Genomic DNA, 13,089 nt, shown 5'->3' on the forward strand with positions numbered 1-13,089 from the left:
GAAACAAATGGTGGTCAAACCTGCGCTCGGTTACTCGGTTCGTAATGAACACCTCCTCCCCGAAACCGCAGCATCCTACCTGGCACGGTGGGGGAGCAGTGCCGCGCCCCACGGTCGCCCCTGCAGCGTTCCGCTCGTGAGCGTGGACGGCCGCTGGTCTCGCAGGTCCCCGTGTCATCGTGGTACGTGGCTTCGGGGAGGGTCTGAGAGGAGAAAGCGTTGAAGTGCTTGGTTGAAACCGGAATGACTCTGGGCCGAGGTGCAAACCGAGCCCTTTGCTGAGGGAAGGGCAGTCGGTATGGCAGAGAGTGGGCTTTGATGCAGCTTGTGTTTGTGGTGGAGAATGGGGGGTGGTGGGGAGCCTTTGGAGAGGAGAGACCTGGGCAAAGCAGAAAGCCGTGACTGTAGCAGAACGGTGGAAGAGGAGGTGACATATTTTCAAGAGTTGAGAGAATGTGGCTTTTAACTCATTGCAAGGTGGGAGGGATCTACCCGTGTGCTTAATAAAAGCCTTAACACTACCTAGACTGTACAAAACGTAAGATTGATGCTGAAGTGCTGGACCTTAGGTGGTGGCAGTTCCTCGGTACCGAGTATCAGACAGGGCTACGTTGCTTCTAATCCTCAGGAGATCAGAAATGGCTTTTGTTGTGACTCGGAAGCAGGACAAGGAGCAGCAGCGGGTTTGTGGTTTGCTTAGGAGGCCTCCGGGGCCGAAAGGCAGGTGCCCAAGTTCTCGGTGCAGAGGGGGTTATGCTGTAGATGGCTTTACCAACACCTGGGACACGGAGGGGTGCTCGGTCTGTGGGGGTGGCCCTGCCAAAAGCAGGGAGGTGAAGAGAGCCTTGTGCAGGAACTGCTGGGGCATCACCAGGAGGATGAGGAAGGAGACGGGTCCTGGCAGAGAAAGGCAGATGGGAAAGTGAGGGCTGATGCGCGCTTGCGTGGATTCCTCTTGATAAGCTGCTCAACAGGGTGGGAGGCAGGGGGAGAGCAGGAAGGTTGAGAATGGAGTCAAAACCTGTGCAGGGTGGGCTGGGGAGAAGGTCCTGGCATTCATTATTCATCATGGCTGTTGACTCACAGCTGCAGCGATTAGGAGGGAGAAACTGTTTTTTGTGTGGAAGTGTTCTCTTAAATCTTCATCAGATGGCTCCGAAGATGGTGTCAGGTCTAATTACCAAATGCAATGGGGCTTGCATTAAATAGCACTTGATAGCGGCTGCAGCTGACCTTGGGGCAGCTACCCTCTCCTCCTGCTAAACATCAGTTGCGTGTTGCCTCTCATTCTGCGGGGCTCGCACCTCGGGCTCTTCTAAGCTGTTAGATGTGTTTGGTTTTGTGATGCCTGGTCCACATAGGCTGACTCTGCATCCACCACACACTGGAGTCGGGCTCAAGTGTGATGCTGTGGGAAGAGTTTTCTTCTGTACTTTTGTTACCTCCTTGTGGGAACGTTGAAGATCAGTATGTATAATTTAATGCAGCTGACTGTTACTGGATGCGAAAGCAAGAAAGATCTAAGAAAAGCTTTCTCAGGTGTTTTCTGAGGGGTAATTCTGGCAGGGCTGGATCCGGGGTGCTCCTCGCAGTGTGGCGGTGTACCTGCCCCTCCTCTCTGGTCTGTACATTAAGCTACTGTGTAGCGACAGCCCTATTGCAAGGCCTGGAAATGCCTCACCAGGGCAGGAGATCCCCTGCCTTGGATGGCCGTAGCCTTTTGCTGTGCCTGTTTCTTCCCCCTGCCTGTGTTAAGAGGAAAGCTGTTGTATGAACGGCCTCTGCTGCTGCCTGTCACCCCTGGCTCCTCTCCTGTCCTACACACGTACTTACAGCCCTGCTGTGGAAAGGCCAAGAGCTGCCTGTTGTAGCCGCTACACAGCATTAGGCATCTGGTCAAAGCCTTAACAGGTAAGGCGGTAGAGGAGCAGCTTCGAAAGAACAGTTTGGAAGGAAAAAAAACCCCAAACTATTCCAGAGAGGAGATGACAAGATTCAGAATTGGCAACAGGCAGCCTGAGAGCAAGGCTCTGCAGTTACTGTACATGATCGTTCAACGGGGCAGCTTACCCTTTAAACTTCTGCAAGTCAGTGTCTTATAAAGACACTGAACCTTTAAGGACATTTTGAGTTTTTTTGTAAGTAGGCTGCTGCGATTTCCTGTGCACCAGCACACTCCTTGTGGCACTGAGTAAGCAGAAACGTGCTTGTTCTTGGTACTCTGAAAAGCTTATTACAATAGATAGTGCTTATAGTGTTACTTTGATTCCTTAAATTTATTACTGGAAGCAATTTAGGTTACTTAAATCCTGGGAACAGCAAATAGCTTAATCTGAAAGCAGCCCAGGCTGGAAGCTGTTATACGCTCCACAGAAGAGGTCTGAGAAAAGCAAGCCTGCTATTATTTTTGTTTATTCTACAGGCATCTGCAAATCAAAAGATTACGGCCACTCGTTTAAACCAAATATTTTATCTTTATTACAGGGACATATTCCTAAGCATCTGAGTGATGGAATCTTTTCCCTAGTGATATTTTGGTAAGAGGAATTGAAGAGGTATTGGATAGCCTCTGATCGTCCCAAGTTGATACTAGTCTTGGCAAAAAGCAAGCTACTTCTAATTAAAAACAACTCTCAGATGCACGGATAGCTTGATCCAGCTGAGGTCAGGTAAGTCTGTACCCATCTTTAGTGAAAGTCCTATCTGGACAGCATTCGCTCTCAGTCTTACTGCTGACCCGAGTGCCTCAGGGAGCTGCCACGGGACGAAAGCATGATGGCTGTAAAATGTCTTTACTTCCCATAGATGTCCCAGTTTGACCCACCAAATGTATAGGTTAATATATATTGGAGATAGTCTGCTAACAGTCACGTGGGGAGGAGGATAATTACTTCTAATACGCCTATAGTCTGGGCAAAGTAGAAGAGTGATATGCTAAGTCTTCAACTGTGGAAAAAGATGTAGCGAAGCCAATGAATTATCCTCCTGCCCAAGAGCGACAGGACCAACAAAGCTTGAATTGCAGCAAGGGAGATTCTGATCAGCAAAAGGCAGTGGAATAGTTTGCAGAATCTCCATCCTACCATAATTAAACACATCAATAATTCTTTGTCAGAGCAGGACTGGATAAAGTGTGGAGCACTTCGTTCTAGCTGGTCCTGCCATGGCAAAATAGGAAGGATTGGGTGCTCCTGTTATGCCACTGGCGTGCCTACTTCTTGCAATTCTGCAGTAAAGCGCACAGGATGGGTACTTGTGCCTGAATAACAGTAAATTTTCAATCTTGTGTTTCACTGGGCTAACACCTTTACTTTGTAGGCTTAGACAATTTAACAGTACCTTTTGGTTACAGAAAGAAATCTTGCTTAAATGTAGCAGTTCCTGTCAATGACTGCAGCCCAGGGATATTAAAACAGCAGAGATACATTTCATTTACAGCAAGAGGAGAGCTGTAGTACTCGTCCTGTTCGAGGTTGCCTCCTGGCTGTCCACCGGCAGCGTGGCGCCCCAGCGTGCCCCTGATCCTGCTCGCCACCCCACCGAGGCCCCCGAAACCACGATCGTGATGTGTCCCGAGATGCAGTTGTCGGCTGTGCCCCAGCTGGAGCGGCACTGCTTCGTTCATTGCCCCTGCCCTGCCAATTCTCATAAAATACTGATTTTCTTTTTTAGAACAAAGGCGCTTCAGAGAAAATAAAATTAAAATGCCTGTACCCTGCTTCTGGTGAGCACAGTGAGAGTCCTCAGCCCGGCCCAGCAGCTGGGGGTCAGTCTCTGGGCTGCTCTGGAGCAGGGAAGAAACTGAACTGTTCATACCTGGTCACCTGCCTGGCTCTGCTCTTGGAGATTTGTTTTAATCGAGCAACATTTGCATCCCCTTAACCAGCAGCAGTCTTAAGTTCTGCCTTCTACATACAGCATGTGACAGTTTGTATTCTTCTAAGGTTCGCTGAAAATTTTAGATGTTTAGCTGAACGTGAATCAATCAAACACAGCAATGCTTGGCAGAGAATTCATTTGACTTCATCAGTGTTTTCAGGTAACCAAACTTTGTGCTAATGTGTAATTACGGCAGTAGATGGAGGTTTTAGCTGTCGGATTGGGTCAGTAGTGGTTTTTGATCACTGTAGCTAGTACTCTGTCTAAAACGATCAAGCAGTGAAATAAACACACTGGCATGTCTGTAAAGCTCACATCTTGCAGATCTTTTCTCAAGCTGCCCACTCCTGAGAATTTTACATGTGTTGGCAATGTTACTGCAATCTCAAATAATGGCAGTTAAGAACGCAGATTTGGGAGCAGAGCTTTAGCTGGTGTGGTGATCACTAATGTTTATCCCCATCTAAAAATGGCTTTGTTTGGACAGAATTAAAAATGTGTAACTGGAGGTATAAGCATTCATTCTTTACACCTCCCTGATGACTGGAGAAAGGCAATGTTGCACCCATCTTCAAAAAAGGCTAAAAGAACCATCTGAGAAGCTCCAGCCAGATGGTGTCACTTCAGTCCCTGGGAAAATCATGGAGGAAGTCTTCTCAGAGCATGGTTTTGGGCACATGCAGGAGGTGGTGATTGGGAACAGTCAGCATGGATTTACTGGGGGTAAATCATGCCTGATTCACCTGCCTTCTACAACAAAATAACTGCGGACAAGGGAAGGAGCAGTGGATGTTCTTCATCTTGACTTTAGCAAGGCTTTTGGTGCTGTCTCACACAATATTCTTGTGCCCAAGTTAGGATGTTGGACAACCAGGTGGGCAGGAAAAGTGGTTGGATGTTCTGGCTCAGCATCATGGTCAGTGGGCTGGACTGTGCTCGCAGGGGCCTGTGCTGGGACCTGGCCTGATATCTTCCTCAAGGAGGCAGCAGCAGGTGCCCTGTCAGCAGGTTTGTGGATGGCAGCAAAGCAGAAGGACCAGTCACTACACTTGGGGCAGGGCTGCCATCCAGAGGGACCCGGACAGGCTGGGCAGGAGCCTGGTGACACTGAACAAGGAGAGGGGCAGAGTCCTGCACTGCCAAGGAAGGAGCCCTTGTAATGACAGAGTGGGGGCTGGCTCAAATGCCTCTGGGGCCCTGGCAGGCCTAAAGGTGAGCACGAGCCAGCAGATCTCAGGCTGTTTGAACAGGACCATAACCTGTAGATAAGGGCAGAGAGCATTCCCCTCTACTCAGCACTCAGTAGACCTCATCTTGACCACTGCATGCAGTTCTGGGTCCCATATCCCCCCATACAAGGAGGGCATTCCCAAATTGAAGCAAGTTTGGCAGAGGGCCAACAAGATGGTCAGGGGATGGAGCAGCTGCCTGGGAGGAAAGGCTGAGGGAACAGGGCTTGTTCAGCCTGGAGAAGCGAAGGCTTTGGGGAGACCAACAGCAGCCAGGCAGTAATGGGAAAATGAAGTTAGGCTTTTCACAGCAGTGCATGAGCAGGAGGCTGAGAGACAACAGGGAGAAGGCAAAAAGAGAGAGGGTTATGCTTTTTCACTGTGGGAAGTCAAGCATTGGACGACATTGCCCAGAAAGGTTGTGCAGTCTCCATCCTTGGAGGTTTTCAAGACCACACTGGAGAAACATGGTTCTGAGAAACACAGTCTGACTTCACAGCAAGAAACTGGACTGGCGAGCTCCAGGGGTCTCTTAACAGGAATAAGCCTGTAATGCTACAGCACAGAAGGTAAGGACAGCAACAGGTAGCTGAACACCAGCAGCACCCACTACCCCAAATCTAGAAGGCAGTCTCTGTTACTGGAGAGCTGCCATGCTCTAGTTCCATCCTTCATAGGACTACATGAGGCACAATGAAACATTTTAGTTTAGAAAACACTACCGTTCTGAAGGAATTCTGTGACTCAGTAAGCAGGGAAGTGACAGGCTCCAAAGGCACAACGATCTGGCCCTCAGAAGATGACTATGAGGGCAAGTTTTTCCGAAGAAGTGAATAGGACCTGGAAGGCTGAGGACAGGAAAAGGCCAAGAGGGCTATTACAACTTCTGTTCACACATTAAAATTAAACCAGGTTTCTCAGGAAGAAACCATCCCAGATGTTCTCACATTCTTCAGCTGGTGCAGAAACAGGTATGGGTACAGAAAATACCTGTTCAACAGCTGTTCTGCATTAACATACATTGCAGGAAGTTACTAAAAAGTCAAGACACTGTAGCAGCTAATTCCTTAAGTTGTTTATTTATCATTGAAGAAACACACAGCAGCAAGTTCTGTGTTGGCTTCAGTATGACCAGATAGTTAAATCGTTGTTACCACACCCCAAAATTGAAGCCAACACAGCCATTACTACAAATCACTTTTTTGGAAAGGGAAAGAATTGACCCTGAAGACAAAGAGTTGGGGGAAAATTCAACAATTTCTCCAAAACCACACATTTTAAATATGACAATATTTATAAATCCTTGAAAGGCATGAATTACCCAGTAATGCAAAAAGCAGTTGTGATATTGGCAACAGAAAATACATAGCCATATGCTTACCAAAACACTTAAATTGTAAAAGCTTGAAGTTTTGTGGTTGTACACTGCAGCAGTATACATTACTGGAACAATGACTGCAAAATGGCCTCATAGGCATTGTGTATTCAAGTAAATCTACAGAAAATATCCCAGTGTAGCTAATGCTCGTAATATTTATTGTATTTCAACTTACCGAATTTAGATATGATAAAATACATCTCTCGGAAACCACCTGCCCTCAAAGATACCTACGTAAAAGAGAGCTTTTATATTTTTTCTAATTTTTTGGCTAATTATGGAAATCGATTAACTCTGCCTTTCAATTATTCCACTGTGTGAACAGAGGTGTTTTCAAATGCATGTTCTGTGACGATAATACCCCATTCCAAATTAAGAAAGACTAAAAATAGAAAGGTCAGCCTGTTTTGGTGCGAGATAGAAGCATTACTCAAGACAGCTGTTGGGTTTGCTTCTTTTTATTTTAGCAACAGATGACCCATGAAATAAGCATCATTTGAAATTTCAAAAACTGGCATTCCATTTCCAACCTTCTGCTGTGAGTTTTGTGCATGATCAATCTATATGAGTAAGTAATTCAAGCTCATGCTTTCATGTTACCTCAAAACATTTGTTAAAGAATTCCAATTCAGAATGTTTATAAGCACAAATATAATCCATGGATTCGATCAAATCAAAGCTAAAACATTGGTTAAACTCTGTGATTTTCACTTAACGTCGCACAGTGGTCCACCCTTCTTCATCTGTCTCATTTTTAGTACGGCGAAGGGGCTCGCGCTCCTTTTCTGTTTTCCAGGAACCCTTCTCCTTTTCCCCATCTCTTTCTCGATCTTTTGATGCTGGTGGGGGAGCAGAAGCTGGAGGAGCAGCAGGAGCAGGAGCTGATCGCCGAACTGTTTCACGTTCTTCTCCACGTTCTTCTCTCCTATCATCAGCACGCCGCCATGAGCTTGCTACAAATACAGAAAGACAATGAAACAACCTTTGTCATGCTCCACCAGCAGCCTGCAAGAGTTTAAACAAATATGCTCGGCACCGACAGTCTGATTTACTGATTCTCAATCTTGCCAAGAGGTAATACAATGATGACAGGCAAATGCAGTTTAATTTTATAGTGAAGTAATGGACAGGAACTACTCAAGCCTCTTTTCATACTCAGGATTGTTGTGAGCAAGCCAAGTGTCATCTTTAAAACACAGTAACTGCAATAAGAATATTCTATTGATGTACATGGTTTTATGATGTAAAAATACATTCTTATGTTATTATAAGAATTAAAAGCATCTCCTTAGAAATGACTGAACCTTGAAAACAGAAAAATCCTAACTTAAAAACACTTGTGGAAAATGCTTAGGTGTCTCAAAAGACAGCAAATTACTCTTCAGCCTACTGAAATCAAGAGGTATGAATGGCACTGATTACATGACTCCACTGATGAAAGCATTCACCATCCTTTACTATATGAAAAATTGTTCATTTCCACCAAAAGGATGTTAAGAATTCTACCCCAGCTACGTGTGAACAAAGCTGTGTTAAATACCAAACCGGACAGTCAAATACCAAAACTTCCTGATACATTAAAACCAATAAATCTCCACACTGAGAACCCTCAGCCTTTCCGCCAACTGAAGTCCTGTACGACGTGTTCTGTTCCAGTCTGCTCTCCGAGACCACCTGCCTGACAGCCCCCTCCCACAGTCAGTGAGCACCCACACACAGGGCAGAGACCAAACGAGATTCTGAACCTGAGAACACCAGAATTGGAAGATGTGGCATCTCAGGCTAAATGTATTTGCTGTTACTGTATTTTTAGAACACGGCAAAGGATTAATAAATGTACATCATTAAACCAGGTTAATGTACATAATTAAAACAGGTTATTCATCCACACACTTAAGATGTTATTCTTATACTGCAGATGGGAAATGCTACTATGATAGAAAAGAGTACTACTAAAAAAAGTTAAGATTCAAGGAAAGATTCCCAATTACCCTGAAGCTTCTTTCTATTACTTTGCTTATGCAAAGGGAGTTTAAGTGGCTGAAAATACAACTGATTTCCATTTTACCACATCCTAGAACTGTCAGAGTAACATGAAGGCCCTATAATGAATGTAAGCCTTTAGGAACATGAAAATAAACATACGTTCTTCACGGTCAGATCTGAGTGGTGGTCCTCTTCTGAGGGGTGGATCTCTGTCATCAGTACGACGATCCCTCATGTCACGACCACCTCTGTCCCATTCTTCACGACGACTTGAATCTCTCCAGCTAGAAGTTTCCTCAGCCGGCCCTCTTCTCCAGCCAGCATCATCCCTTTTGCCATTCAAAACACAAAATAAGACTAAATGTTAAGATTTTACCTTTGCTATGGAAAGAAGCAATAATAAATCACAACACAGATATTTTCAGGCCCAGTGGGTCTCTATTTAACATACTGACGTACTTCCAAAACCTTTTCTGTTCTTCTGCAGCCTAACATGAAATTCTCTCGATAACAGGTTAAAAAAGAAAAAAATAAAATTAAAAGCAGTAAAGCATTTTGGGATTCCTTCTGTAAACAGTTAACGTCGTCTTAAAAATAACAAGCCAAAAAAACCCCAAAATGCCACTATCCATTTACTGGCTTAAAGTGCTTAATTTCATACAAACCAACCACTGTTCCTTTCACTAGGTGGTGTCACATTATTTCTTTATCAGGAGGGCACACTTTTTTTTTTTTTTTTTAACAGAAACATTCTAGAAGTATTTAAACAGAGAAGTCAAACCTGGGACGCCTGAAACGATCATCTCGATCAAAATCTCTATCTCTGTCAAATTCACGGTCCTTTTCATTTTCATCACGATCTTTGTCTCTATCCCACTCACGGTCTCCTGGAGGTCTGGAGTCTCGGGGAGGACCCCAGCTGTCCTCACGAGCCTTTTCTCGTTCTCTCCACCCCCCTGTAAGTAAGAAACGCAGTCAAAGGAATTTGTGACTGACCTCTGATCTCTCTTGTAGACAAAGAATCCTTTACTTCCCCCACAGAAACCGGTTCTTCAAGTTTTGATCCTTGAGGATCCAACTCAAGATGCTTGTAGGAAGTGTGCACACTGAGTGGAAGCCATCAACAAAACACTGTAAAACTGCTTAATATGAACATAGCAATATATACGTCATATATCAGGACTAACTGCCTGTAACAGTTTAGCAGAGCTGATTATACCCTGCAGTTTTCAGTCAGAAACCACAAACTCCTCAGTGTCTTGTGCAAAACAAGTGCAGGAAGAAGTAAAGGGGGTAGCTCAGACAGCAGAGTCCTTTGTGAAAATCTACAAGTGCAGAGATTTTAGGCAAGCAAATTTTTATGAACATACTGCTTTTTACATCACTACTTTAAAATACAACTATAATTTACAGTGCATCCTGCAATATCGTTCCGTTATTTATGAATGGGAGTTCCTTATTATGCAGCCTGCTTTTTCTTTACATAGGAAGAAGGTGAAAGCTTATTGAAGTGCAAGTATTGAGATTTATGATAATGTTGCTACAGGTTTGGACTACAGAATTAGCGCCTACTTTATGAAGTTGATGTGCCACATAAATCTGAATAAAAAGAACCAAGAAATCAAAATCATATCTAACATTTAACCATCATCAACAGTTCTGAAAAGAATCAGAAACAGTTGTAGTAGTCACCATCAACAAGACTTAGGACTAGAAACGAACAAGAATAAGATAATTCAGATTGTAAGAGATCTCAGAAGGTCATCTACTCCAAACCCCTGCTCAAAGCAAGATTTTCAAGAAAGGTAGACACAAAAGCAAAAAAGGAATGGTAAAAACAGGAATATCTTTGTACACATAAAAAAAAGCTTCTCAAAATCAGACCCACCTGAATGATGTGTCAAAATCCTCCTCAGAAGGAGGTTAATGTCAGACATATAGAGGGGGCAGGGAAAGAGACAAAGGTGTGCTAACCTAGCGAGAATGTTTCTCTCCCATCAGAGCATTCAACTTGTCTATTTTGGTTTTGCACATAGGTAAATTACCAGCATTACTATGTGACCTTTAGGTATCTTCCAGGCAAGCAACAGACATTGCTGCGTTTTGTTTTTTTTTAAATTCAACCGAGTTAAAAGGTTTAATTATGCTACTACACTAAGGAGTGTCTGCATTAGCCAAATTAATCCAGACGTTTTCAGATTTGATTCTCCCATCTCTGGCACCACGTACTTTACACCCATCACATACTAGGTTAACACACAATTTGGAAGTTAAATTATTATATTTTTGTATTTTACCTGGTTTACCAAATGGTCTCCAAGGACCTGGCCTTGAATCATCACCGCTACGCCATGGACCCCTGTCATCATCTCGTCTGGAGAGCCTGTCATCATCTGCGTTACGCCATGGTCCCCTGTCATCATCACGCCTTGACATCCTGTCATCATCCATCCCGCGCCTGGGACCCCTGTCGTCATCCATCCCCCGCCTGGGACCCCTGTCGTCATCCATCCCCCGCCTGGGACCCCTGTCGTCATCTGCGGCACGCCAGCTGCCCCGGTCGTCATCCAGCCCACGCCTGGGTGGCCTGTCGTCATCCAAAGCCCGTCTGGGTGGCCTGTCGTCATCCAGCCCACGCCTGGGTCCTCTGTCGTCATCTGCTGCACGCCAACTGCCTCTGTCATCGTCCAAGCCGCGCCTGGGTGGCCTGTCATCATCCAAAGCACGTCTGGGTGGTCTGTCATCATCCAAAGCACGTCTGGGTGGCCTGTCATCATCCATTCCACGCCTGGGACCCCTGTCGTCATCTGCAGCCCTCCAGCTCCCTCTATCTTCATCCAATCCACGCCTGGGCGGCCTGTCATCATCCAATCCACGTCTGGGCGGCCTGTCGTCATCCCCTTCACGCCTAGGTGGCCTGTCCTCATCCCCTTCACGCCTAGGCGGCCTGTCCTCTGTTGATTCCACAGAAGGACGTTCCTTTTCTTCTGCAGCACCACGTCGTGGCAGATCATCCCCTCGTCGCGGCAGATCATCCCCTCGTCGGAAAGGTCTTTCATCGTCTCTTGCTTCTCCTCGACGCCAATCTCTATAAAACCATAGGGAATGAGCAAAAAGTAGACACTGACATCCAGGAAAGCTTTACACATTAGATCGACAGTATCAAACCCCTCAAGCCCATTTCTGAATGTATCCATTTGATGTGTGGTTGCAAGCACATTTACAGAGCTTGCAGTTTTCAAATGCACATGTTCTAAATGCCTTCACTGCTATGGGAAAGTGGTAGGTAATTGTACCTACAGCTTCAGTAAAGCCTGAAGCTGTCTTATCTTATTATCTCCTTCAGAACTACAGTTTGAAGGGGATAACTACAGTCCCTTGTTGGTTATCTGCTGCAACACAACACAGAAGAGGTTTGGCTTCTATACTAAGCCTCATCTGACAAACTCAAGCTAAGTCTCAAAGAACCAGTATTAAAAAAACCCACAACCATCAAGTAAGCATCCCCCTTCTTCAGGCATATGTCCAATCCCTCTATTTTCATATGCTTTGGCACAGTTCCAGCCCAAGAGATTGGCAATACTTTCACTGACAAGCATCTGCAACTAGATACAGCAGGACAACGTAGTAAACTCATGGCTCAATCCACTGCTACTCAGGCAAGCGGGGTGCACCAGGCTCTGGCAGGCTATCAGTGCTTGCATGGACTCTCCTTACTAGGATGTACATAGGAAGTAAAGAATTGGTTAGAATTTTCCCTGGGCTACTGAGTCGTCAGTTCATCTTTGAAATATGTTTGGATTTGTAACACTGAAAAGATCAGACACTACTATACAACGGTTAGAGCCTTCCACTCTTGTCACTTCTCTGGACACACCATTTAGTTTAATGTCCGCAGGATTTTACACATATTTTTAGACCATAAACCTTGGTTTTGCCACCAGATTAATTTCTTTATTTCAGGAAATTAACCTTCCTAAGCTAGTTCCTCAGCTATAAAAAGAAACAAGCAATAGTACATCATAGAGATGTACTGGTACCTGTTTCTTGGCAGAAGACAAGCTGCACTGGGGTTGAATCTCATAGATTCCAAAAAAACCCAAAACACCCAACCAAAACAACAAACCAAACAAAAAAACTCCTACAGGTTTAGAAATCCACTATGTACTAAAATGTAAACAAAAGAACAGCAATGACTTGCTACAAAACAACAGATGTAGGACTCCACGAGGTGAGAACAAAGCAGCAACAGTTTGTGACAACTCTGCATCTCAAGAATTTCAAGGAATTGTGAGCAGCGTATTTCCTAGTTTTGGAAGAATAAGGGAGAATGCAATTACCATTGAGCTGTGAGATAAACACAAGACATGGAGATTGTTAACTTCCATTTAGATTCTAACTGGATAATCGTCATTGAAAAATCTGGTTATTTTCATGTAAAAAGACATACGGAGAAATGGTTATAAAGTTCATCAACTGAGCAAGTATTTCATTCATTCATACTTAGGTACTGTTTCAGAGGTTTAGCATTTTTATGAAATTATTGTGAAATTATGCCTCTTGTTTTGACATTTTTTTCCTCGTTTGACAACTTCAGTGTTCATATTTCAGCTTTTG

The 13,089-nt window shown here is 44.7% G+C and overlaps 1 protein-coding gene across 1 annotated transcript in view; it reads right to left on the reverse strand.

The window, feature by feature from the left end:
- Window positions 1-6,168: 6,168 nt before the first annotated feature.
- The window catches only part of EIF3A (eukaryotic translation initiation factor 3 subunit A), a 35,733-nt gene continuing 28,812 nt past the window's right edge, over window positions 6,169-13,089 (reverse strand). Inside the window, exons 19-22 of the mRNA XM_059821117.1 lie at window positions 10,770-11,560; window positions 9,254-9,428; window positions 8,632-8,801; window positions 6,169-7,439 (exon numbers count right to left, since the gene is read on the reverse strand). Coding sequence (XP_059677100.1) covers window positions 7,198-7,439; window positions 8,632-8,801; window positions 9,254-9,428; window positions 10,770-11,560 — 1,378 coding nt within the window. The 3' untranslated portion in view covers window positions 6,169-7,197. The remainder of the gene's footprint in view (window positions 7,440-8,631; window positions 8,802-9,253; window positions 9,429-10,769; window positions 11,561-13,089) is intronic.

The sequence above is a fragment of the Gavia stellata genome, chromosome 9 (genome assembly GCF_030936135.1).
Source record: "Gavia stellata isolate bGavSte3 chromosome 9, bGavSte3.hap2, whole genome shotgun sequence".
NCBI lineage: Eukaryota > Metazoa > Chordata > Aves > Gaviiformes > Gaviidae > Gavia > Gavia stellata.